Here is a 24,622-nt window from a genome sequence, read left to right as displayed (position 1 = left end):
GACACATTCGGGTATGTATTCGCCATCTGGGGCCTCAGGATAGTGGATCCTAGCGATGGCTTCATCGACTTGACGCTTCCGCGAAGTCGACAAAGGGGACTCGCTCCTTTTCGACCTTCCGTGACGACGTCTGACGTCTGGTAGAGCTCGCGCCCTCATACGAGGAGTGGGTGGTAAATCCCAGTCAAGCGCTGCTGGATTCGATGGTGAAGACGTTGAATGGCCGTCCCCTGTCGATGTAGGAGGACGATCCATATGTGTAGCACAGCGAGACGGGTGTCTTTGGATCGGTGACTGCACCTCGCTCGGGGCGCTGCGATGGACGTTCAGGACAAATGCATATGAACGGAAGCAGATTGAATATGCGATCAATGTGTGCGGTTGCCAAATGGGGATTGCGCGCACACAGCGCCTTCCCGTGTCATGACCCTGCGCGGAAGAGCAACCATGTACGCCCAAGGTTGACATCAGTTTGCTTGGAAGTTCACCCGCTCACATACCAGACTCAGGCGATCCAAGCAAGCAATAAATACGCACGAAACGAAAACTCCTGCTGTACAGTTACAATAGTCCACATACGCTGGCCCTCTGCTACGGCGGCCCGCCAGCCTCCACCTGTATCACGAGCTCCTCGAGACCCGATATCCTGTTCTTCAACAGAGCGTCCACGCGCTCAACGACGCGGTCCAGTCGCGCGTACGTCGTCCCGCGAGTTGAGTACGGTAGCGACGGGTCGAAAGAGGCGGCGGAGGGCGCAAGTTGGATGTGGATCGACCCAATAAACGTCGAGGCGTCTTTAGGCCAGAAGCGTGGAGAGGTGTAGCCGGCGAGGCCATCGATGGAGTGGAGCTGGGAGATGGGTTAAGACGCTGCCAAGAGGGAAAACTGGACGAAGGGACGTACCTCAGATAGCGCCTCGCTGATGGCGCTCTCGCGGTCGCCGACATCTAAGGCGAGCACCTTCCCTGTGTCTATGACCAGCGGGACTACGCTCGCCGCAATCAATATAGCAATGAACAGCGATGCGATCGGGTCGAACCCTGTCCAGCCATAGAACTGGATCAGGAGCGTCGATACAATAACACCGACCGACCCAAGGGTATCCTACGAAACATACGTTAGAATCTGAAGTACTTTGCGACAAAGCATACTCACCGCCATAACGTGCAAGAACACGCCACGCATGTTGTGACTATGACCCTCATGATCATGGTGGTGGTGATGCCCTCCGTCGCAGCTCTCGCCATGGCTATGCGTATGCGCACCGTGCTGGTGATGGTGCGTCTCGAGGTGGTCATCGTGCGTGAAGCGGTAGCTCGGCGTCATTGGCGACGGCACAGAATCATGTTGCAGCGCGGCGACGGCGGGGTTAATAGCTGAGAGCGTCGGTTTACGCCCATGGGAGTGGGAATGTTTCGACGCGCCGCCATTGAGTCCATTCCCGTTCAAGGAGGGAACAGAGAGCGACGACATGGACTGCGCGCGGAAATGCTCGGGCTTGGTCTTGATGGCGGGCCCGGTGAACTGACGCTTGAGCGTTGACGGGCGGAGCGGTTCGCTGGGCTTGACCAGTGGTTCATGATCATGTCCATGTCCATGGTCGTGTTCATGCTCGTGATCGTGCTCGTGATCGTGCGGCTCGTGGCTATGGTGCCCGTCATGTTCATGTTCGTGGTCATGGTCATGGTCATGGTCATGATCATGGGTGTGGCCCGAAGAGAACGAGTGCAGCGATCCATGCGACGAGTGACCATTTATCCCATTGAGCGACGGCGGACTCGCCAGCGACGGTGTTGGCGGATCGAAGGCGAGAACAGGTAGTCCGGGGAGGGGACGCGCGGTCTGTAGTGGAGAGTGGTCATGGTCGTGATCGTGGTCGTGGTCGCAGTGTCCAAGTTCGTGCGCATGGTCATGATCATGTTCATGCGAGTGACCATGGTCATGGCCGTGATCATGTTCATGTCCATGCGAGTGCGAGTGCGAGTGTGAATGCGAGTGCGAATGCCCATGATCGTGCCCGTGCGAGTGGCCGTGATCGTGTCCGTGTGAGTGACCCTGTAACACTCGTCAGTAAACATGAACTTGCACGTCAGCCGTCGACCGCGAGCATACATGGTGGTGATGATGATGTCCTCCCATCGCGAACATGCCAAATAGGTTCACGCCCAAACCCAGAGAGCTAACAAACAGCAGCTGGTTCGTGTTCATCTCGGGCGGCTCCAAGCTAGGTGATTATCAGCTACGAGTGTAGAGACGATTACACAAAACTCACATGCGCTGGATCGCTTCGAAGACAATGAAGATCGAGATGAGGATGAGGAAGATGCCATTTGCGAAACCGGATAATGTTTCTATACGTCCGTAGCTGAGGAGGTAATTAAGCACGAAGGGAGACGTCTACGAGAAAAGGTGAACTCACCCATAGGTAAATCTCTCATTGGGTTCCCATTTCGCCATGACGGATGCGAACAACCCAACACCGATGGCCATGCAGTCGAACGCCATATGGATCGCTAGTGGACGTTAGCCAAAACATATCGCACAGTCGAGCGCAGCTCACCATCGGATATGAGTCCCAGACTATTCGTCCACACGCCGTATAGCATCTGCACCAGCATATAGCACAGGTTGAGCAGCAAGAAGTAGAATATCTTGCGCGAATCTGGGTTCGCAAGTATGGTCTTGATGTACGACCGCAGCAGGCGCGTTGTGGGCGTCTGCGGCGGTCGCGTGAGGGAGCTGACGCTCCGAGGGAATAGCCCGTAGAAGAGGCACGATACGATGACCAGGTCTGCCCACTGCGGGTACTGATTGAAGGCCAACGGGCCGAGGAGGGCGGCCACCACATTGGTGGTGGGGAAGGAGATGAGGAAGTGTTGCGGGGTGAGTGACAGGGTCTTCAGGGAGCGGGCGGTCATGGGAGTGAGGAAAAGGATAGAGTATGCTAGCATGGGGAGGACGGCCAGCGAGAGGAGGGGAAGGACAGGGGTTGTGGGAAAGTCGAGCTAGGATATGTCAGTCTAGGGTATTCCAGCGCGAGGTGTAGTCACGTACGACTACCATCCGGAAGACGTAGAGGGGGAGCGCGAAGGCGGATGCGCCGAGAACGCTGGCTGCGATCGCGAACCTTGTACCGACGGCGGGTGCTAGCACTTGCAGGGTGTGCTCGAAGCCGGCGGACGCGGCGGCGTGCAGCACTAACGCGCCATATCCGGGGAAGACGCGATGGAAGCCGTCCCAAGTCAATAGCGAGTCGGTCAAGATGGATACTGCAACTCCTATCGTGGTGACGAGGAGCTTTGAGGACTGCGCAGATGTCAGCCAGGCGAACATGACGTGGAGAGGGGAGACGCACTGAGGAAGACGCGTCCGACCAGAGTGTGGGGAACAGACAGAACATGGCAACTCTACACTGGGATTGAGTGCGTTGGCGCTGCAAGATGGGGAAGCCGGTACCTCATGGAGGATAACCGGTAGAGCGCGGTGAACAGAGATGCTTGCTGAACGAATAGCAGAAACGAGGCCATGCCCAGAACGGACCACTACAAGCACGCGTCAGATGCTTGGAGGCTTGCGGGTGTAGACTACACACCTCTATCGAGTTCCGCTTCGCCAATTGACCGGTCCTACTCTCCCAGACAAGTACCCCAACACCGCCGCACGCCAGTACTCGCAGGAGAACCCAGAACACCCCCACGTCAAACTCAAGCAGCCATTCCTTTCCGGCGTACAGTGCAAATGCGAACAGGACATTGCTGAGAAAGAGCTGGGGAAGGTGACGGCCGGGGATTCTGCAAGGGCTCTTAGCACTGTGATCCTCGCGCTCAGAACAGGGTCACGTACGACTTGGAGAACGCCTTCGGCGATAGGCTCACGGTACTCCGCGTCCTAGCATCCGGTGTAGGCATGATAGGGAGAAGCAAGAGGGGGGATATCTGATATCCCGGCCTCGCCGTCGAGACTGTTGAGGTTCAGACGTAGATCGGCAATATCCGACGACGTGACGAGTGTTGATTTGACTGCAGAAGATATGGATTCCCCGCATTTCTCAGGGTGCCAAACATACAGCCTGCTAGGGAGTTTTGGGACGCTAAACGCTGTTCACTCAGCATGCCAGATATCTATCGGAATACGTGTATCGACTTCGCGCCTCCAAATTGCTGTGTGTTCGAACGAAAGGCGGCCCGCGTTGGGTACAAAAATTATTATTACTATTTCCACTCATTAACTCGTAGAGCATATGAGGTGGCACGAAGTATAATAGACGATTCTTGAGGGTTGTCTTGAGACATTCACGCGCCAGGACTTCGGGGCAGACTCAGAGGACTCAGTCCTCCAGGACGATGTGACCTTCTTCAAGAAGGAGACGGCGGATATGTGGCGTGTCGGGCTTGATATCGCCGTTCTGCGGCGCGTATGTGCACGGCTTGCGCGCACGATCGTGGTCCAGCCAAACCGCGGTGTAGTAAAGACCGTCTTTCTGTAGTGATTATTAGTAGAGTGCTCGTGCCACAAAGGTAAGGCACGCACGAAACGGCCAGGAGCCACCTTCGGGGCCTTTGACGTGGTTCTCGCGAGGTGCCACAAACTATCAGCGTCGCGGACCCAGACTTGCTGACCCGGCTGTGGCAAAATATGTGAGAGCGAGAATGTGAATGTGGCAAAGCACGCACCTTAAACTCGTACCCGTAGACATCGTCCAAGGATAACGCCTGGTAGTGGTCATTGTCGTTCGGATCGGCAGCGTATACCCATTCATCGACATTCTCCGATGATGCTGGGCGAGGGCGTGACAATGAGCTGTCGCGCGACGAGGACGACGAGTCGTCAGGAGCAGCATAGATGCGGTTAACAACGCGCGCTACACGAGCCATGGGAGTTGAGATGAGCAGGATGTGGGATGGGTTGAAGATATAGGTGGGGTCCTGTGGCAGACTCTGGTCGCAGGTATGGGCGAAAGAGAGGGTTGGAGGGCGCGCTCAAACGCGCAGGCCTTTATATGCGGAAGACAATAACGCGCGTACATGGCCCGGATCACGCGACTTGATTCAGACGGGTCTGCGCTTCGCGTCTTCCATGATTGCGGGTGGCCGCATTCGACTCGAAAGGTGAACAATGGCAAACGTTACCATTATTTGTGAAAGTTCCGCGGGAGCAGCCGAGGCGGGGGACCGAGCATCACAGCATCACAAGGCAGTGCGGGCTCCATGTCTAAGCAGAGCATGTGGTGTGAAAGACCAACGTATATGAGCATGGAAGACGACAAAGGGACATGGACCACGATGGTAGAGGACAAAAAGACGGTCTCCATTTCGGCCGGTGCGGTGCCGGACGGGGCATGCCGAAGTGCGCCACAAAGTCCAACAAGGAAGGTGTGACTCACTGGCGGGCACGTTCCTTCGAACAGTCACGTAAATCTAAGATGTAACTTCATTCTGCTCTGTACCTACACCCCAACCATGCCGACGAATGTCAGCTACAAGCTCCCTGACTTACAGTCTCTGTGCGAGCCCTTTGAGCTGCGCACGAATCGAGCCTGCCGCCCCGTTATGGAGGCATCCGAGGCGTGGCTCACTGGTCTTCCGGATGCTTTGACGAAGCGCGAACGCGATGATCTGCGGCGTATGAAAATAGGTCTCCTGGCGGCCCTCTGCTTTCCGACATGCGACCAGCCCCAGCTGCGGTTCGTCACTGACTTTTGGACCCTCCTTGTTGTGGCGAACCGACGCGCACGACCCGGCCAAAACCCGACTTTCGATGCTCTTTTCCTGCAGTGAGCACAATAATGATTTGGATGATGGTAGATGCTAAAATCATCTAGTCTTGCTAACAGGACTGAGCGACTAGAGAGTGCTGCACCTGCGGGCTTCAGGACGCGCTTTCGCCATCACCTGAGTGAACATCAGACAGCTGAGAAGCACGCTGTCGCCAATGAAGCACCAGATAGCGATGTGGACGCGTACATTGCTTTTGCGAGGCACTTCACTGGCTTGAACATGATCTTCGACCTGATAGCGGCTGTCGAAGCGCTCGACCTGCCGCAGGCCGGCGAGGAGCGAGAGCTTCTGGACCAATTGACGACGCACGCAGTCGACCTCATATCCTGGTCATGGGTCAGCCTCTTCATTTTCCAGTCCTCGTAGGCATTCATTGACGAAGCCACAGGATATCGTCGCCTATAATGTCGATCAGTCCGCCGACCGCAAACACAATGTAGTGCAAGTCATCCTGAACGCGCGGCGTGGGCTCGCCATTCAGGGTGCAGTGACTGCAGCCTTCGCGCACGCCGAGAAGGCGCAACGTGCATTCCTAGAGTGTGAGCGCACTGTGTGCGAACGACTTGACCCTCCGCCTCCTCCTCCGTCACCTGCGGAGCCGACCTGGGGGAAGACGCTCGCATTGTTACTCGGCTTCGACAGCGAGCCGTTTGCACCTGCCGAACCGCAATGTACGCTGCCAGCGCAGCAGCGAGCGGATGCGTTGCGATACGTGCAAGGGCTGAGGGATTGTATAGCGGGGATGCTTCATTGGGCATATGAGACGGAGATGTTCTTCGGGAGGAAGCAGGGGGTGAGGAGCTACATTCGGACCTTTGGCTGGGTGTTTCTGCTCGACAAGGGGGCGGAGGACGAGGACGAAGGTGGTAGCACGGCGTAGCACACTGTACCAGTCTTTAGCGATTCGACGCTGAGCACCTTGAACACTGGAGTCTGAGTTTTGACTTGAGAGCTGGTCGAACGTTTGGCGGCGCCGGCAAGGTCTTCGACGTCGACTCCACCGTTGATGGCGAGAGCGCCCCGTTTGATGGGCAGCTCCTTGCCCGCAGCGATCCGTCGTGATGAGGCGCGTCGCGACGTGTCACGGTGACCGTGGCGTGCCACGTGACCAATAAACATATGTATAGCCCCGTTTCCTCGGCGATAAACAAGGCTTCTCGCTCTGGTCACCGTCACTTGGCTTTCGAATGTTCGCACGTCTGGGCTGAAGCACCACGGCGACTGTCTCTTTGCTTCTATCTTCACTCTCGCCTTCTTCCACTTTAATTCGCCTGGATATCATTCGCCAGATTATTCGGCCGGCTCGGTTCACACATAGCAAGCACGTTCCCGGTTTATATTGTGCAAGTTGACTGCGACGACGACCACGACCGGTATGGCGGATACTACCACGACCTCCCAACCTGGTACGCCGGGCACGACCACGCCTCAGTCGCGTAGGAAATACTCTATCGATTTGACGCTGGAGCTTGAGCGTCAGTTGGACCTAGAGCATGCGGACGCAGACGAGGCGGAGCAGACGACGCCTGTCGTCGCTGCGCCGCAGAAGTCCTCCCTCGACCCGCAAGTGCTCGCCCACATTATTGGGCAGCTCCGCGAGTCGATTGCGGCACAGGCGCGAGAGCTAGAGACGACGAAGGAGATGCTCGCGACGTCCTCGAGTACGGAAGCGGAACTGCGCGATGCGCTGCAGTTCATGACGGACAAGGCGACGGCGCTGGAGGAGGAGCTCGAGGAATTGCGCAAGAAGTCGAAGGACGACGAGGAGGCGATCTCGATGCTGCGAACGAAGGTGGAGGAGAGTCGGTGAGTCCTCGGCGAGTACCTCGGTCGCATGGTCACTAACGCATACGCTGCAGTCGTGGCCTTATGCGCTTGCAGACGGAGAGCCGCCGTCAGTCTATGCACCCTCCAGCGGCCCTGGATACCGCACGCGCCAATGCGTCGAAGCGCCAGTCATTCACCCCGCTCACTGGTACCTTGACGGGCTCGCACCGCCGTAGCCCTAGCATGGGGGACTTCCCAAGCCCCACCCCCACCGCCGGCTTCGATCCATCCCGTCGCATGTCTGGCATGAGCCTGTTTGGACGGCGGTCGCCCTCGCACCTGCCAGAGCAGGACCCCTTGCTGGCGGAGATGGAGAGCATGCGACGCGAGATGGATGGCCTTCGCAAGCAGGTGGCGGCCCTCAACGACGAGCTGGATACGGCGCGTGGCGAGGTCTCGGAGGCCAACGAGGCACGCGAGGCGTCTGAGAACTGTGCGGCGGCACTACGTGAGTTCATCGCCGAACACAACATTGGCGCCGGCCCCCCACCTCCGCCCAAGGAGGTGCATACTCGAAGCGAGAGCACGTCTTCGAGCTGGGGTGCCTTTGGCAAGCTTTGGCGTACGGAGGCGGCGCCCGCACCTGCGGCCGCGTCGCCTAGCTCGCCTGCCATCGTCACGCGCAAGCTGGGTGGGCTGTTCAGCGCGAGGTCTAGCGTGGTTTCGACCTCGACGACCTCGAGCGCGATGTCGCCACAGCTGCAAGCGAATGCTGCGCTGCCTCCCATGACGCAGCGGGATTCGGTGTACAGCATGTCGGATGCGTCAAGCGTGGCGGAACCCATCAGCCCCACCAGCGAGACGCCCATTGCGCCTGTTGCAGTGCGCGATGGCTTCGCGGCGGAGGGTGCAGACTCGCACATCCAGGAGATCACTCTCGATATGGGGAAGGCCGCGCCTACGGCGGCGACGGGTGCGGTGGTTGCGTGAAGCAGATCAAGCGTGCAAGAGCACTATAGACGGTACAATGTATAACGGACCAGCGACGATTCCCGGTTTGCATATACGCTATTAGCCTTATACCTTAATACGCTCCCTTGGATATATCTATTGCGAGTTTCAATCGTACAGGTTTCTTTGTGTGCTTCATTCTGCGCGAGACCTGTCCTTGTCGCGTCCTTGTTTTCTGCTTCCGCGCCAGGCCCGGAAGCATCTGGGCTGTGACGTGACAGCTGCGCATGACGTGTGACGGTGGGCGATGATGCCAGGCCCTGCAAACGGACGGTGAGGGAACCTTGTTTTTCGTTGTAATTGACGGTGGAGGACGAGAATGTCGTTGTTGACGCCCTCCTACTCATCGTCGATGTCCTCGAGCTCGCTGGCCGACCCCTCGGATCCCATCGTCGAGCCCCAGCCCAAGTTTCCCCACACCCGCGCACAGCTCGCCGCGATCGCTCGTCAGCAACGGACCAACGAGACCGACAGCGACGCCGAAGGGGATGACTTTAGCGGACGCGGCGTACCCTCGCATCTCGTCAACAAGGTCGTCAACCTTCTCGTTGACGAGCGTGAGGATGATTTGAAGGCGCTGCTCAAGCAAACCTATGGGACGGACGACGAGACGGTGAGTAACACTCGGCCGTATTGTCCCCGCAAGCGCTGACTCCTACTAGGCCGAGCAGAATGTCCTGGATCTCATGCACAAGCATAGGGACGACGTCGCTGGCGTTCCCTTTCTTTTCCTCACCCCGACACGCCGCCCGATATCCCGTCCTTCCTCGCGGGCGTCTACGCATTCGGCGCGCATCTACAACCGTCCAGCAACGCCAAATTCTGCACCGGGCTCTCCCCTTGCGACCATCTTTCGCCGCCCTCATACGCCGCTCGCGTCCCCCCTTGCCAATCCGCGTGAGCCGACGTCGTACATGACTGCGAAGGCACCCTTCAGCGAGTACTCGCCCAACTCGTCGCCCGTGCTGGCTCACGCGACGGCGGCTCAGGCGCAGTACACCGCGAGTCTGCCCGCGTCGCCGCTGTCGTCCCCACGATTGCTCAACGCGAAGGCGAACGAGTTCAAGCCGATCCCTCGACCGCTGTCCGCGGCTTCATCCAATCCCAGCATCTTCCGCGCCGAGTCGCCCGACCTGTGGTCGCACAACTCCCCCAGGGCGACCTCCAACCTCGCGATTGCCGCTCCGTTGCTGCCGGATCAGTCCTTGTTGGCGACGCCGCCCCTGCACAGCTCGTCCTCCCTCCGTTCCTCTTATCTGTCACATGAGCTGGAGGAGGGGGAGGATCCGTTCGATCCGTTCGACAACAAGGATGCCTCGCCATTCACCTTCCACTCCATCGCGAACTCGATCAACGAGTTTGAGGCACAATGGCAGCAACCCAGCGAATCCAGCTTACTGTACAACGGTAGCACGTACGCCCCCCAGCAGGATCCCCAGGGACAGGTGCCTACCGATGAAAGCCAGGAGGCCGAACTCGACGCTGTCCTCACCGACGGCATGACGCCGTTCGACGTCCTTAGCTCCGTTTTTGGCACTACTCTTGCACCGTCGGAGCTAGAGGATGCGCTTGCCAACAATGGATACGACTTCGAGCGCGCAATGAGTTGGCTCATTGAGAAGGTTATTCCTACGACGGCCGCTGTTCCGCAGGGTCCTCGTATGCCTCCCAGACAGCCGATGGGAGGAGGGGTCACCGTCGTGCCAAGGGACGGATCCATCCGTGGAGGTCGAGGGTTTCAGAGCCCGCCGGGCCGCGCGGCTCCGCGCTACCTGAATGGTCGACCCGTGCAGACCGGGAATCGCGTCTGCAGATACTTCGTCGCTGGTGAATGTCTGCGCGCCGACTGTCGATTCAGGTGAGTGATGGTGTGGTTCGATGATATGTCCGTTGACGGCTTTGGTAGTCATGACCTCGAACGTGCGCTTTGCCGATTCTGGCTGCGCGGTACCTGCGCCAAGAATGAGCAATGCGAATTCCTTCATCACCTTCCGAAGGACGTCGACCTTCAGCAACTCAGCACGGCGCTGGCGCGTGCCAATGTCCCGCCGGGTACGGGACCTTTGGCCTCTCACCCGGCTGCGCAGCAGCTTCACCAGCACCAGCCTCCGCCCGACGATTTCCCAGCACTCGGCGCTGAGAATGGACAAAATGGTCGCCGCGCACCTTACGCGCCTTACGACCCCAGTCGCACGCGCTTCGCTGCCGCCGTCAAGAAGCCTGCAGCTGAGGGGACCAACGGGAACCTCGCAGCACGTCGTGAAGTTATGGGCCTCTCGGCCATTGAAAACCTTCACCATCGATCTGCCATCGTAGCGCCGCGTCCGTCTCCGCGCCTCAAGCTGCGCCCGCCTGCGCTCCTCCCGACTCTCCCAACGGGCGAGTCCCTTAACAACCTGTACATGTCGTACAGGAACCGCGCCCTGCAGCTCGGCGCAGCTCGTAATGCATGTCTCTCGCGTGCAGCGGATGCCTGGAGACGTGGTGACGGTGCCGCCGCGAAGCGCTTCAGTCGCGAAGGGCACGACCTGAATGCGAAGATGGCGAAGGAGATGGCGTCGGCGGCGTCCAGCCTAGTGAAGGAACGGGCGCGGATGACGGAGGGTGCGGTGCGGGCAAGAGAGCAGTCGTGGAGCGACGACCCGCTTGATAGGACTTGGCGTGGACGGACGTGTGGTGGGGGGTTGGGTGTAGTTCTGGGTGTGGCGAGCGATCGGGATGTGGGTGAGAAGCTGTCTGGCGAGGAGAAGATGGAGGCGGTCCTGGACTTGCACGGCCTGCACTCGAACGAGGCGACGGAAGTCTTAGAGCAGTTCTTGCTTGGGGTGAGTGTTTAACTGACGAATTCTGCGCGCCGATGCTGATCATGCTACAGTTGGAGAACGAGCATTTCTTGGGTATCGGTGAGCTGCTTGTGGCACCAGCGCGTTGTAGGCTGCGATTGACTGTCCTTTCTAGCGTACCTCGTCGTTGGAGAGGAGAAGCATACCGGCAAGCAGGACCCTGCACGCGGGGCGTCGCGTTCGCGCTTGGCGACTGGCGTGCGGGAGTGGCTGCACCGGTGGGGATACCCGTGGAGCGAGCGTGAGGGGATCATATATGTCGATCCGCTCACGCACCACCAGGAGTGAGGGGGCAGATTTGTACGAGGGTCCTCGAAGACAATAGACTGGTAGAAGAATTTGAACACAGAGAAGGTTGTAAGAATAAATATACGAATATGGACCATACTCACGAAAATGTATACAGCGAGTTTCGGTGTAGCTGAGCTTTCCTCTGACAGGTATGCGGTAACCCTATGTCGGGACAGGCGGGCTGTTTACCTCAAAGGACATGCAGTTGTACACGCGTTCGGTGCCGACTCTGAGTAATTGACTCGTCCCGGTGACCACTGCGTACCGGTTATAAACGCCTTGCCTTCGTCCTCATTGGCAACTCGTGGCGCCCCTCTTTACCCACCTGCATTGTCGTCGCATCATGGGACAGTACTGGTTGCTCCTGGATCTGGACGAGCGGAAGATGATGGGGATAGGCAAGTTAGGAGAGTCATTCTTCGGCATGGCGAATGATATTTTTCACGCCTTGTTCCGCGTCCAATTCGTGCCTTTTCACCTCTCGTTCGCGACTGCTTCCACCGCGTCCAATGGAGGATCAAAGAGGTAGGCTTGTCGCACCATCTGCCGCCATGTTTAGCGACTGACCTGTGCCCAGTGGATCGTTCACGCGTCTGCCGGTCGAGCTCATCGACAAAGTCTTTGCTTCACTAGAGGACGTCGTCGACATCGTTTGCCTCGCCTTCACTTGTAGCAAGTGCTACGCGGTGGGCGAAGGCTATATACTGCCTTTTGCCAGAGCTTGGGTTGAGGCGTCTGCGGGCCATCGACTCATCGTCGTCGGCGACTACTGTCGTCCCAGTGATCTGCCGCCCGGCATTGAGCTCACTCCGGGCGAAAATGCGCTGCTCTCGCATGAGCCTTCCGCCGCCGACGACGATGACGCTGTAAACAACAGCCATGCGCGGTCTAGCCCCCCCCAGTCTTTGTATGAATTCGCAAGCCGGAGAAACGGATTTCATCGCTTCTACGAGGGGACGGAGGCCTCTAATCCAGAAGGCTATATTTCGATGGCTATCTTTCAGCGACTTCAAGACGCACTTTATTACGACCGGTTCCACGCGGAATACATGACGATTTGCAAGGTATTGCGTCAACTTTTTCCCAACCGGCCCCGTGTACCCCAAGACGATACTGGGCTGGTGCTCAGGAATCTCTCCCGCCACGCGTATGTCACCGGCTCCGCCGTTCTCCGCTTCAACGAGGAGCACGAGAGCGCGCCTGGGTCATATCCTCCAGGACGGGTTCGCCTCGCGGACGCTGCGATGGCCCGTATCTGCTGGTCCTCAGATAGAAGCACTGCGATGCCATACGACGGGCCTCTACATCGCGGTGTGTGGGCCGGGGACCGCTTCGACATTGTCGATGAAGGAACTTTCGAAGTGGAGCGGAAGGGGTCTTCGTGGACAGATGTGTCCGACGAAGTCTTGAAGGAGGTCGAAGCCATCTGGATGGCGGAAGGCGTTATAGTCCGCAAATCTGCGTGAAGGAGGTTTATGCACTTGTAGACATCCATGTCGCTTACATGTCACCCTCAGCCGAGAAATCACATCGCTGTACGCTGAGGACCCTCTTCAATGAATCACATCAGACGGGCGATTTGTCTGTAGAATACAATGCTGTGTCCATGAAGCTCCAGTAGCCTGCACGGCGTACGATATAAGGATGCGATAGGAGACGAACCGCGATCATGACTGTTCCGGGCGGTTCGTGTCCTCCCGACGTTTGAGCATTTCCTCGGCAACCCAGATCGCCTCGACTTCGGCGATGACCTCCGCAGAAACGTCAGTCCACGGCTGATCGCTGTCCTTGCACTCCGCCATAAAGATGCTCTGGGGCACGATGTCGAAGCGGTTTCCGGCCCAAACCCCACGATGGACTTGCAGTGGGCCCTCGTAGTTGAGGCTTGTGCTTCCGTCTGAGGCCCAGCACACCCGTGGCATGATGGCATCCGCGAGGCATGGCACCATGCCTTCGCTACCGTTACGCCCAGGAATCACCGTCTGGCTAAACTCCTTCATCGCCTCGCCGCGAACATACTGTCGTTTGGAGAGATTGCGAAGGACAAGGGTCGGGTCGACTTCGGATGGCCTCGTCGGTATCAACTTGTGCATGACGCCAGTAAGACCAGGAATGTAGTAAACATGCCACTTCCAGCGAGATTCGCCGAACAGGACAGACTCCAGGTCGCGTCGCTCGATAGAGCCTTCCGAAGGGATGTTGGACAGAGTGGCGCAGTATTCCTCCCCGTCGTCTTCGTCTTCCACCGTTCCATCGAGTTCCTCCTTTTCTTCCTCGGTGAGCTGCAGACCAGGAGGAATGTCATCTGGCTCGGTGTAATCGCCGACGCAGATTAGACGGTGCTCGGCGGACGGAGCGAAGCGTTTGAATATAGCCCTGCGCAAGTAGGGCATCCCAGCTTGGGAGGCTTGACGACAGGTCATGGCAAAGCAAATCATAGTCATAATGTCGAACTCGAGCCAGAAGAAAATAAGGCTAATGAGTTCGGCGGGGAGACACATAAGGGAGCTGACGAATATTCAGCTCAGGCATCGGCGATAGTCAGTGAGCAGCATACCTCTGTCGATCGACATCGAACGTGAGTCCGTGCTCCGGTCTTCCTTCAGATGCAGAGTGATTGAAGCGGGGATAGGAACTCGGCAAAGCATCTTGTGCAATTCTTCGCCCATTCCAAAGTAGCTCTCCCCCAGCTTTCCAAGGTACATGCTGGTGCGCGCATCCATATCGCGCAAGCACCAGTATTGGCCCATGTTTGCGGGTAGATGGTGGTAAGAAGCAAACAACGACCACGATCATTCGCCACTGAAACGCGCATTGTCACGATCACGTGATAATGTGACCCAATGTTTAATGCGGTTGGTTTGTCGGTTTCATCTTCCTTTCTCAACCACCATCAACCATCGTCGCAAAACCTCACTATGGGTCAAGACTGGCTCATCTTGGACATCGATGCTCGTACAAAGTATAGAATGGGCAAGCTGGGTGAATCGTTCTTCGATGTTGGGCGCGATGTTTTCCGAATGCTCTGGGTTCGACCGCTGCCGCCACAATTCAATCTGAGGATCGAGGGGGTCAATAAGAACGACGCCAATCAAAACAAGAGGTGTGGATCTGCTCTTCGCTCAAAGTGATCATGACTGAGCCCTCGTCAGATCTATTCTATCCCTCCCCGTGGAACTTTTGGATATGCTCTTCTCTCTGCTCGAAGGGGATTGGAGTGATATCCTCTGCTTTGCCGCCACATGCCTGACCCTCTGGCCAATTGCAGCTACGCATCTTCGCAGGCGTTTTCAGCAAGTGCAAGCTAGGCGTACATCATACAGCCACCGTTTGGTATGTCTAGGCGACTACACTCATGCGGACGACCTTCCACCCGGTCTCCACCTTTCTAAGGAGGAGAGGCGCGAATCCTTTGGAGGTGATCTGTATGTCTCCGCATTCGACCACTACGCCTCGCGCGGCACGATCTTTGGGACCGATGACGGCGTTTTTTCGTCGATGATCGGGGCTCTCTACCGACGTTTCGACTACTGGGATAGAGAGGCACAGGCCATAGAGAGCGAGCTGCGCCGGTGTCTGCCTAAGGAGGCGCGCTTCCCGCAAAGTGACGTCGGACTCGTTCTTCGAAACCTCTCCCAGCACGCGTTCGTGCGTGGCTCAGCACTTGCAGCCTTCAACAACGAGATGCCAGAGCACTACGAGATCAAGGGTCGTACCCAGCTACCCTGTTTGGGGAATGCCGCGCTCGCTCGAATCTGCTGGTCTTCCTACCCCTCCACCGGCACGCCGTACGATGGGCCTCTGCATCGCGGGGTCTGGGCGGGCGACCGGTTCGATGTCGTGGATGAAGAGGCTTTCGAGCGGGAGCGAGAGGCTGAATCCGGGAAGCCATGGGAGGATGCGACAGACGAAGTTCTGGCAGAGCTCAAGGCGATGTGGATCGCTGAGGGTTTGCTTGTTCCTCTACAGGACGACTGAAGACTGCTGTAGTACCGGCCGTTCTTTCGGGGGATAGCACTGCAATGTATGGAGCAAAGCATAACACATGCGTGAGCGAACCATTGACTCCATATAGGACATACAACGCCTTCAAGACTCGGTATCATGCAGGACCAGTCGTGTTCTGCGATGCAATCAATACAGTGTATGTGATACATATGCTATAGATGAACAAGGCTACATGGGTCGACTCCGCTTCACGCGTCCGCCTGAATCAAGACCAACTCCTCCCTGAAGCAGTCCTTCGCCTCCTTCCCGTCCTCCCCCAAACAACAATCCCTCTCGCACGAGAACACCATACATGTCCCCCAGTCCATCCCCCGCGCGTTGGGGTCCTTGCCTCCCTTGAGCGTCTGTTCAATCTCCTTCCGCCGCGCCTCGGCGTCCTTCGCGTCCTTCGCGCTCTCCTTCTGCCCTTCTCTCAGGATGTTGATGAGGTTCGGCATCAACTGGCACTCGAAGACGCGCGGGCCGCCGCAGTGAGCGCACGCGGGCACGCTTGAGGGCTCGAAGGACCGCTTCACAGGGGGCGTGACCTTGAAGTCGGCCTTGGTGACGGTGATGGAGGTCTCTTTTGGTTTGGGGAAGAGCTGGTCGTAGACGGCGTCCGAGGCGAATGGGAGTGGTGTACCGCCTAGCTCGTACCTGCAACGGAGTGAGCATGGGCTGACAGAATGATGGGTGCATGACGCACCGGATGCACTGCTCGCCCTCGAAGCCCACGCGCCGCACGAAGCGCTCAAAGACGGGGTCCACGTCGAGCGAGTTCTCGTACTTCTCCAAGCCCTTGAACTCGCCCAGGTCGCCGCCCACCGCGTCCGGGTCTGGCAGCCGCGGCTTGACCTTGGGCTCTGGCGGGACGTATTCGGCGGCGGTGGAAAGGTATAGGGGAGGGTAGGCGGGTGCCTTTTGCCAAAGCGAGTCTTCGAGACTGGAGGAGGCGAGTGCAACAACGAGTGAGTGCTCCGATTCGGTGTCAGACTCAGCGTCGGACGCGTCGTCGTCGTCGTCGTTCTCCTCCTTCGCTACTGGCGCGCCAAAGATCTGCGCTCCGAGTCCGAAAGGATTCGGTGCAGCAGTGTTGCCGCCCATCTGCACAAATGAGCGAGAATCAAGTGGTGATCGCGCAAGCCACTCACTGCAAAGGGATTGGCTGCAGGTGCGGCGGGCTTCGCAGCTACCTTCGCCTTTTTCTTCTCCGCCTTCAGCGCGAGCTTTTCGGCGTAGGGCGCATTGTATCTCAAGCCGCGGTACGCGCGCACGCTGCCCTCCTTCGCCTGGCAGCCCGCCCGCGCACATGCCCAGACGTAGAGGGCGCGATCCATCGGGCTGTCCTCAAGCGGGCACCAGAGCTGGACGATGAGCTCGACGGGGCGATGGCAGATCTTGCACTCTGAAGCGGCGAGCGGGGGCTCGGTCGATGGGAGAAATGCCTTTGAAGACGCATAAATAACTGTGTATTGGGTACGATAGTATGTACGCTGCGTACAGGGCGGCCGCCAATGCGCGAGACGGCAGCGTCGGCTATGTCTGCCGACGAATCTATGGGACCATCGGGGACGCCGAGGAGGACGGACGTCTCGACTTCGGGGGAAAGTTCGTCATCCGAATCTGACCAGTCATCTTCTGTTCGTGCGGGCATCGTAGATCTGGGGGATCGTGGTTAGTACAAGGTACCCAAGGGCTTTCGCGAGAAGGAGATCAGGATTGCATGAATGGTAAATAAAAGGTGTGTCGTCAAAGGACGCCGGGGACAAGGAACTTGACACCGACGAGTTCGGACTCGTCATCTGATGATCATCACATCGAGCCTATAAGATGCTGAACGAACCTAACAGAGATGTGCGGCCTTTCCCCCGAACGCTGAAGGTGGTGGTGGTGGACAGAAACAACTTGGGAAAAATGCGCTTGTCGACTTTTGATCGCGATCAGGGTATCGGGCACGCACGTGCTGAGATTGATCCCGATTCACCTCCGCTACGCCTCGTTTCCCTCCGCCATCATTGAAGTTCGCAATGGCCGACGAGCCCTCGTCTGGTGCCACTAGGACCAAGAGGAAGGGCGCTGCGCTATCTTGTGCGGAGTGCAGAAGGTGCGCCACCGTGAAACAGCGCTGTCAACGATGCTGACAGAGGTCCCGCGCCACAGGCTCAAGTTGAAGTATGTATCCGGTTTATGCATGCAATCACCTTGCTGAACCTCCACAGATGTAGCCGCATATTTCCCTGCACGTATGTGAAGTGTATGACTCCCCTGACCATTTTTGAACTTCTGCAGGAATTGCGTGAAGAAGGGATGTGGTGCCATCTGCCCAAACGGTGCGTCCCCCTTTTGGTTCCGTTCCCCGCTTTTTCATCCCATCATCATCTAGATTCTTTGACCACCGGTAAAGGGAACCGGTTTGTTCTCGCCAACACCGAAGACTTGCACGAGAAGATACAACAACTTGCCCTCCGCGTTCGGACGCTCGAAGACGCTCTGGCTGAATCGCATTCCCTCAACGATCCCCATAATCCTCATCCTCTCCTCGCCAATGAGCTCCTTCAAATCAAGCGTCCCCTCGAGCGCGAGCGGAAGTCCGAGCCCAATCCTGTACCTGTGGACGAGGATACGAAAGTCACAACAGCCGCGATGGGCTCCCTGTTTGTGCCCCTTCCCCCTCTATTGTGCTCATTCTCACATGACGTAGGGCAATAACCGAGTCAGGACGCTCGACCTTCTTTGGCACGACTGCGAACTCTTGGGTTCGTCCTTCCTCGCCACTCGAGCCCTCTCTCATCGTGATCCCCGCAGTATCTCCTGCAAGATGACAACTCTGACGAGGAGAGACCAGCCATCGTAGCTACTGATAACTACTTCGACCCGAGCATCCCACCCGAGGTCGCGTGGCTCCAGCACGCCTTCCCCTTTGCTGGGCGTGCGCCTGAAGAAGCCAAGCAGCACATACTCGCCGCTCTTCCCTCTGTTGACGAGGCCCATCGCCTCTGCGACATATACTACCGACATGCGGCTTGGATGTACACTCCCATTGGCGAGACCGACTTCTACGACGCCATCTTCCGACCTGCATACTATCCGCCGCCGGTTTCCCCCTACGACGCTTCGCCGCCGCCCGAGCCGTCCGCGCACGAGGTCGCCGTGCTATGTATGGCACTCGCCATGGGTACGCTCCTCGACCTCGACCAACAGCCGTTCAATTCTGCTGCAAATAAGTGGTACCAGCTGGGCCGTGCAGCCCTCTCCATTGACTCTGTTCTGGATGAGCCGACGATCGCCGCTACGCAGGCACTCGTGAGTACCGTGGTGCCGTCCGTGTCAACTACGCTCACAGGAAGGGCAGCTCATCATGTGCCATTACATGTTCTTGGCTAATAAGGAGGGCCGTTGGGTGGTCATGGGTATTGTCGTCAAGTTGACGCAGAGCGTGGGTCGTTTAGCAGCCTTCGGCGAATGTCGCTAATTTTTGCCGCCTTCTAGTTGGGCTTGCGTACGTAGCCTCGCTTGTGATTTCATGCACCATCAGCTTATCGCCTACAGACCGCGACAGCGGACGCTGGAACTTGGACCCGAACGAGGCACAGAAGCGGCGCACGCTGCTGTGGGAAGTGTTCGTGTACGACGCATGGCAGGTCTGCACTCGCCCTCCCCTTTGCTGTGGGAATTTTTCTCATAGTACCACAGAGCCTCACGTTTGGTCGCCCGCCGTCGTTTGGGATGACGCATATAGACACGAAATTCCCGCTGGACACCGTCAAGAATGAACGTGGTGAAGTTGAGATGAACTGTGCGTGATATCGGCCGGACACAAATAAACAATTGGTGCTTATGATTAATCGCAGTCAGCGCGTGGAAACATCGCTTCTGCGCCGAGTGCCTCAGCGTCATTCAAGACCAGGCATTCGGAGCGCATACGCCAAGCTACCGCACTATCCAAGAACTGGACCGCAAGGTATGGGGTTTTGCAGCGGTATGACTATCCCTGACGCTAGAAACCTGTAGGTCCGAACCTTCTATGTCCCTCCGAGTCTACTCGTGCCCGGCTTCGGTGGCGCGCAGCTTAACGCAGGCGCGCCGCAGCCTTCTATGCAACTCACGATGCAGCGATACATCGCCTTCGCCATCCGCGAGATCAGTAAGCTTCGGATATTTCCTTGCAATTCATCGCTTCTCATTTACCTGCCTCAGCCATATTTTACCTTCACCGCGGCTTTTTCGCCACCGCTCTCGAAGAGAACCCCGTCGATCCGATGGCGAGCAAATATGCCGCCAGCGTGCTCGCGGCATACAATAGCGCGCAGTCGTTCGTCGGCCTTGTCACCAGTCTGCACAAACAACATCCCCGGCTGACGGAGCGCATGTTCTTTCTATTCTCCCATGTGTTCTCGTGCGCGGTGAGCGAGATCTACTTCGCAGGAGAGTGGCACAGACTGACATTCTACAGATCGTCCTCGGCTCTATCGCGATGAAGGGACCTCGCATTCGGATCGCGCGGTCCGCACAGGCTAACCTCAATGCGGCCTATTCGCTGTTCATAGCGGTTCAGCACATCCCAAGGAGTGACAAAGTCTTGGTACGTATATACTTGATTGATCCCTCGATATGTCTTATTATTATTCCTCCAGCCGATTCTACAAAAGCTCAAAGACCGCGCTCACGCAGCTATGGGCGACGCAGAGGCCTCGTATTCTCCTTCGATTCACGGCCCCTATCAACCCAGTCACCAATCATCTCTCTCGCATAGCAGCGCATTTGCTCAATCGCCGGAGTCTTCTACTTCTACGGTCAAGACAGAAGAGGACGTTGACGAACAGATATCGGCTTTGGGCGGACGTTCACGGCTTGTGGCACGCAAGACGTCCTCGAATCCGTCGTCGCCGTCAAATACGCACACAGGGTCGGCGTCGCCGCAGTCGGCGCACGGTACGGCCCCTTCGATGTACAGTGCGTCTCCCGTGCAGCACACGAAGCCGATGCAGCACACCAGCCCGAATCCGCACACAAGTCCAATGCACCACAGCTCCGCCATGCCGCATACGAGTCCGATGCATACGACCTCGCCATTGCAGGGCACGGCCCCCCTTCGTTCCTTCCCCGCCTCGCAGCAGAGTTGGCCGCCCTATGGCTCGCAGATGCGCCAGCAGTCCGACTCATACCCGCGGCACGCCGATCCCTACGGTCAACAACCCCAGCCTGACCCGTATTGCCAGTCGTCGCAGGCGTCCGGGATCGATTACCTTCCGCAGGGCTTCACCCCGCCCGCCGATCTTCCTCCGCAGACGCCGAATGACTTCACCTCGCCCACGACGCGCTCATCGCAGGCCTTCGGCAATGGGTATGGCAGTGGAGGCGCAGGGCAGTATAGCGCTGCGCCAGCCCAGTTCGATGGCATGCAGGGCCAGTATGGCAGCCCGGACGCGCTGTATAGCGCCGAGCCCTACGGCGGCGTGGGGTCGAACGCGTATGGCGGGCGCTTCATGACGCTGGACGCGATGCCGCAGTACTACGGCTACCACTCGATGGCGGTCGACGGCGCGCTGGGGGCCGAGTTCAGCGTGCCGGCGGGCCCGGAGCTGGACAACTCGTGGCAGAGTTTGATGAGCCAGTATCAGGGGAAGTGATGCGAGCGGCGATGTCGTTAAGGTTATGGTCGGTGGCGGAGATCGCTTTTGTGGCTGACGGAGATTTGGGAGGTTAAGGCCGTGTATTTATTCTCGTGATGCGTCGCGTACTGTACGTACATACCCTGTGGTTCGCGCTTGTCGAGGTTTGGAACTTGGCTGGCGCGCTGCTTGTCGGTCAGGAGCATCACTTCAGACCCTTTATATCCTTTATGTTATCTGTTCTCGGGATCGGTCGCTTTGGAATCGTCGAGTTGAATGTACAAGTATGCAATTATATGAAGTGTTGTCTTTCTCTGCCCTCTCGCTGGTGTCATGCATACGATTGTGTAGAATTTCTGCGAAGCAGCTTACGGCCAAGTACGACTACAGCGATCACCGTGCCCTTCGAGGAACAAGCACCCTTTGGGCAATCCAGATCTCACGGAGCTCAAGCGAGACCTTGTGAGATATATCCACCCAACGCCGCCCAGATCCATCTCGTCGCTCACGCTCGTGTGCTTCCTCTGGCACAATGCTGAATCGATCCCCTGCCCAAGCCCCCCGATGTAGAGGTTTATAGTACCGAATACCCGTGTACGGGTCGGAAGACCAGCAGATCAGAGCAAGTAACGCATTCCCTAGGCAGGGCAGTTCGCAATAACCGTCGACTTTGTAATGCTGGAGCAAGATTGCGTTGCGGGACATGAGTGCGGAGCCGCGTACGAATTCGTGCTTGGATAGATTGAGGAGGACGAGATCATTGTCGTTGGCAGGTAGGCGCGCGTCGGGAGGGAGGAGTCGCTCCAGGACATCATTCAGGATGCCCATATCCCAGTTCATCCGAAAATTCATAGCTGCGATCAAGGACGACCGCAGGCCGGCGCCGCGTCCCGAGAACGAGCTGTTACAGGCGAACTTGCGATGCGCCGTGGTGTACAAGCCATCGGACTCGATTTGTTTCTTCTCGTCGTCGGTGAGATGCAAGTGGCGAGGCAGATCGTTCGCTTCGGTTTTGTCGCCCAGGCAGATGAGGCGATGACCACGCGATGTAGACTCTATCTGAAGTCGGAGAAAGTGACTGTGTATGTGCGTGATGCCGATGTACCAGAGACTCGAGCACGTAGCGGCGAAGCAGACGAGATCACACCAGTCCTCGGCGAGCCAGACGAAAATCAGGTCGAGAAGCTCATTGGGGAGCAACATGAGGGATCTAAGCCTATGTTAATCGCATTCCTGTGAAATAAAAGTAGAGCGTACCGATCGTCTCGGATCTGCGTGTTGATCCCGAGGTCCTGCCTGAGCTTCAACTCGAATGGAGGCACTGGTGGTGGAACCCAAAGCATCCGGAACACATCGCGTCCGATATGGAAGAACTCATCACCGAGCTGGTCCATCTTGTACTTTGTACGAGCATCAAGATCCAGGAGGAGCCAATCTTGTCCCATGTCGAGGGCCTGTGGTTGCAGGTGGCGGTCGGTCGAGAGTTCAAGTTGATCATGGTCTAACCCGTGCCATTTACTGTGTCACGCGCACGTGAGTGTGACATACCGCGTCGGAGACGATGTCACTGCTCCCCGTCCTCCCCCCTCACCGCTCGTCGCTGTCCTACCGTCTTACCTCTATACTCTGCAACATACAGTCTATATCAGAATATGTCCGGGAAACGCAAGCGCACCGAATCCTCGAAAGGACTGAGTCGTGCGGACTCCCTGCTAGCCCAGCTGGACGCACTGTCCGGTCCTTCCTCCCAGCCGAGCCCGGTCAGGACACCTGCAGCGAAACGCCAGAAAGTTGCCCCATTCCCCTCCGAAACTACTCAGCCCAGTGCGAAAGCTGGACACTCCACGGCCGTGTCTTCACGGCCTGGAATAAAGGCACCATCGTCGACAGCTAGCCCCTTGACTCAAGCGGGACTGTCGCAGGCCGGTCCCTCAACTTTGAAGCCATCATCCTCCCCCGTCAAGGGAAAGAAGAAAAAGACCGAGGAGAAACGTCCAGGACGTTATCGCTCGAGATGCCCCGTTGCCATCTTGGAGAGGTTGGAAAGGGTGATGTCTCAAAGGTGCGGATATATACTCCCTGCAAACCGGAATGCCGCTCAACATGTCATTAGGTTCTACATGGTAGACCGACGTCGAAATGATGGTGAACTCAGGGAGAAGTTCAGCGTGCTGGGCTCGACGGGGAATGCGAGTTTGTCCGCGTACTCGATGTTCCCCTTGCTGATTGTCTTTACCAGGTTTACACTGTCACTATCGGTCCGAAACCGTCATGCGACTGTCCCGACGCTCTGAAGGGGAATCATTGCAAACACATAGTACGCGCCCCAACTCTCTCGCAAGTGTGACATGACACTCATCCGTCTCGCAGATATTCGTCTTCATCAAAGTCCTTCAGGTCCCGCAATCGTCTGAGCTGTGGTATCAGTCGTGGGTCAGCTTGCTCAATCTGCGTTGTTTCACTGACGAGCCGACTTCTTCAGCGGCCTCCTCAGCAGTGAACTCGAGTCCATCTTCAACAACGCGCCGACCGCTCCTCGTGCATCAGCGAAGCATATTCAGGACGCCTACGATCGTGCTACAGGCAAGGTCAAGAAGCAGGCCGAGAGCGCGCCAGCTACGAACAAGATGCCCGAAGAGGGCGACGACTGCGCGATCTGCTACGACGGCATGCACGGCCAAGCCGCAAGTGCGCTCGTATGGTGTCACGTCTGCAAGAACGCGCTGCACAAGGAGTGCTTCAACCAGTGTATGTGGCTAGCCCCTATTGTCCAGCTTTGCGCGATCGTTGACCACACCGACAGACAAGAGCTCGGAGATGGGCCGCGGCAAGCGTTCGGTCAACTGCGTGTACTGCCGCTCCGAGTGGCCGACGTCGTCGCCGGCGGGTGGGAGTGGAGGTGCGAGGCGGACTTTCGAGGGGTACCTCAATCTCGCCGATGCGGTTGGGATCAGCTCTCAAAGGGATACTAGTACTTGTGAGCTCCCTTCCCATTCAAGGTCGACCTCTCTCTGACCGCACGTCAGACTACCAAGGCCCGACCCGAAGCTCAGGACGCTCGGCTGGGTATGGTCGATGCTATTATGGGGCTGGCCGGAGATATTACTGACGAATGAAGCCCTGTGGCTCGTTTACGCCCTTCTTGGATGGGATACCCTGAATACAATGTTGACCATCTCGCTTATGCATGTCCCGTTGAATCGAGGGCCTTCACTGGCGCGGCGGCCAAAACGTGCGGTGCTACGGCCGATCGGTTCGGCAAACGCCGATGAGTAGACCACAAAAGGCTGGACCAGGTGGACCAAGCGACAAACGACCGTATCCTCGACTATCT

At 57.5% G+C, this 24,622-nt stretch overlaps 11 protein-coding genes across 11 annotated transcripts; 6 read left to right on the top strand and 5 right to left on the bottom strand.

Moving 5' to 3' along the window:
- Nucleotides 1-505: 505 nt before the first annotated feature.
- On the bottom strand, nt 506-3,983 carry SCHCODRAFT_02617978 (cation efflux protein). Its single transcript, XM_050344846.1, has 12 exons — nt 3,844-3,983; nt 3,593-3,791; nt 3,457-3,542; nt 3,356-3,407; nt 3,055-3,306; nt 2,561-3,005; nt 2,420-2,513; nt 2,273-2,365; nt 2,113-2,224; nt 1,156-2,055; nt 904-1,104; nt 506-849 (listed from the first exon to the last, which is right to left on the bottom strand). Exons 1-12 carry the CDS (start codon nt 3,906-3,908, stop codon nt 592-594), a joined length of 2,757 nt encoding a protein of 918 aa, XP_050200990.1. The 5' UTR covers nt 3,909-3,983; the 3' UTR covers nt 506-591.
- A 344-nt stretch (nt 3,984-4,327) lies between these two features.
- Nucleotides 4,328-4,874, bottom strand: SCHCODRAFT_02496732 (uncharacterized protein; the record flags this gene model as incomplete). Its single annotated transcript, XM_003032536.1, has 3 exons — nt 4,328-4,480; nt 4,531-4,623; nt 4,674-4,874. 3 exons carry the CDS (start codon nt 4,872-4,874, stop codon nt 4,328-4,330), a joined length of 447 nt encoding a protein of 148 aa, XP_003032582.1.
- A 554-nt stretch (nt 4,875-5,428) lies between these two features.
- On the top strand, nt 5,429-6,708 carry SCHCODRAFT_02571725 (terpenoid synthase). The gene is made up of 3 exons (XM_050343846.1): nt 5,429-5,773; nt 5,822-6,113; nt 6,166-6,708. Exons 1-3 carry the CDS (start codon nt 5,460-5,462, stop codon nt 6,655-6,657), a joined length of 1,098 nt encoding a protein of 365 aa, XP_050200989.1. The 5' UTR covers nt 5,429-5,459; the 3' UTR covers nt 6,658-6,708.
- Nucleotides 6,709-6,926: 218 nt separating this feature from the next.
- Nucleotides 6,927-8,692, top strand: SCHCODRAFT_02535151 (uncharacterized protein). Its single transcript, XM_003033159.3, has 2 exons — nt 6,927-7,583; nt 7,637-8,692. The coding sequence occupies exons 1-2, from the start codon at nt 7,153-7,155 to the stop codon at nt 8,532-8,534; spliced, it is 1,329 nt and encodes a 442-aa protein (XP_003033205.1). The 5' UTR covers nt 6,927-7,152; the 3' UTR covers nt 8,535-8,692.
- Nucleotides 8,693-8,836: 144 nt separating this feature from the next.
- SCHCODRAFT_02617968 (uncharacterized protein) lies at nt 8,837-11,969 on the top strand. The gene is made up of 5 exons (XM_003033158.2): nt 8,837-9,168; nt 9,218-10,413; nt 10,462-11,380; nt 11,431-11,458; nt 11,514-11,969. Exons 1-5 carry the CDS (start codon nt 8,875-8,877, stop codon nt 11,684-11,686), a joined length of 2,610 nt encoding a protein of 869 aa, XP_003033204.1. The 5' UTR covers nt 8,837-8,874; the 3' UTR covers nt 11,687-11,969.
- Nucleotides 11,970-12,600: 631 nt separating this feature from the next.
- On the bottom strand, nt 12,601-14,446 carry SCHCODRAFT_02571716 (uncharacterized protein). Its single transcript, XM_003032535.2, has 4 exons — nt 14,247-14,446; nt 13,364-14,096; nt 13,194-13,240; nt 12,601-13,147 (listed from the first exon to the last, which is right to left on the bottom strand). Exons 1-4 carry the CDS (start codon nt 14,437-14,439, stop codon nt 12,762-12,764), a joined length of 1,359 nt encoding a protein of 452 aa, XP_003032581.1. The 5' UTR covers nt 14,440-14,446; the 3' UTR covers nt 12,601-12,761.
- Nucleotides 14,447-14,841: 395 nt separating this feature from the next.
- On the top strand, nt 14,842-15,826 carry SCHCODRAFT_02617963 (uncharacterized protein). Its single transcript, XM_003033157.3, has 2 exons — nt 14,842-15,713; nt 15,765-15,826. The coding sequence occupies exon 1, from the start codon at nt 14,876-14,878 to the stop codon at nt 15,665-15,667; it is 792 nt and encodes a 263-aa protein (XP_003033203.2). The 5' UTR covers nt 14,842-14,875; the 3' UTR covers nt 15,668-15,713; nt 15,765-15,826.
- SCHCODRAFT_02617962 (uncharacterized protein) lies at nt 15,386-17,421 on the bottom strand. Its single transcript, XM_003032534.2, has 4 exons — nt 17,178-17,421; nt 16,828-17,121; nt 16,383-16,780; nt 15,386-16,333 (listed from the first exon to the last, which is right to left on the bottom strand). Exons 1-4 carry the CDS (start codon nt 17,328-17,330, stop codon nt 15,886-15,888), a joined length of 1,293 nt encoding a protein of 430 aa, XP_003032580.1. The 5' UTR covers nt 17,331-17,421; the 3' UTR covers nt 15,386-15,885.
- Nucleotides 17,422-17,639: 218 nt separating this feature from the next.
- Nucleotides 17,640-21,608, top strand: SCHCODRAFT_02617955 (uncharacterized protein). Its single transcript, XM_003033156.2, has 16 exons — nt 17,640-17,780; nt 17,837-17,848; nt 17,896-17,919; nt 17,966-18,006; nt 18,060-18,330; nt 18,378-18,432; nt 18,482-18,979; nt 19,029-19,112; nt 19,166-19,175; nt 19,226-19,317; nt 19,370-19,472; nt 19,528-19,637; nt 19,688-19,820; nt 19,874-20,079; nt 20,130-20,258; nt 20,311-21,608. Exons 1-16 carry the CDS (start codon nt 17,704-17,706, stop codon nt 21,304-21,306), a joined length of 2,841 nt encoding a protein of 946 aa, XP_003033202.1. The 5' UTR covers nt 17,640-17,703; the 3' UTR covers nt 21,307-21,608.
- A 73-nt stretch (nt 21,609-21,681) lies between these two features.
- SCHCODRAFT_02686368 (uncharacterized protein) lies at nt 21,682-22,759 on the bottom strand (the record flags this gene model as incomplete). The annotated part of the gene is made up of 2 exons (XM_003032533.3): nt 22,546-22,759; nt 21,682-22,498 (listed from the first exon to the last, which is right to left on the bottom strand). The coding sequence occupies exons 1-2, from the start codon at nt 22,731-22,733 to the stop codon at nt 21,682-21,684; spliced, it is 1,005 nt and encodes a 334-aa protein (XP_003032579.1). The 5' UTR covers nt 22,734-22,759.
- Nucleotides 22,760-22,879: 120 nt separating this feature from the next.
- On the top strand, nt 22,880-24,404 carry SCHCODRAFT_01187967 (uncharacterized protein; the record flags this gene model as incomplete). Its single annotated transcript, XM_050341197.1, has 7 exons — nt 22,880-23,350; nt 23,402-23,477; nt 23,528-23,605; nt 23,659-23,717; nt 23,771-24,036; nt 24,092-24,231; nt 24,288-24,404. Exons 1-7 carry the CDS (start codon nt 22,941-22,943, stop codon nt 24,402-24,404), a joined length of 1,146 nt encoding a protein of 381 aa, XP_050200988.1. The 5' UTR covers nt 22,880-22,940.
- Nucleotides 24,405-24,622: the final 218 nt, after the last annotated feature.

This window comes from Schizophyllum commune (genome assembly GCF_000143185.2).
Source record: "Schizophyllum commune H4-8 unplaced genomic scaffold SCHCOscaffold_4, whole genome shotgun sequence".
In the NCBI taxonomy this organism is placed as follows: Eukaryota; Fungi; Basidiomycota; class Agaricomycetes; order Agaricales; family Schizophyllaceae; genus Schizophyllum; species Schizophyllum commune.
Note: the sequence above shows the minus strand (reverse complement) of the source record. Positions and strands in the feature narration are given on the sequence as shown.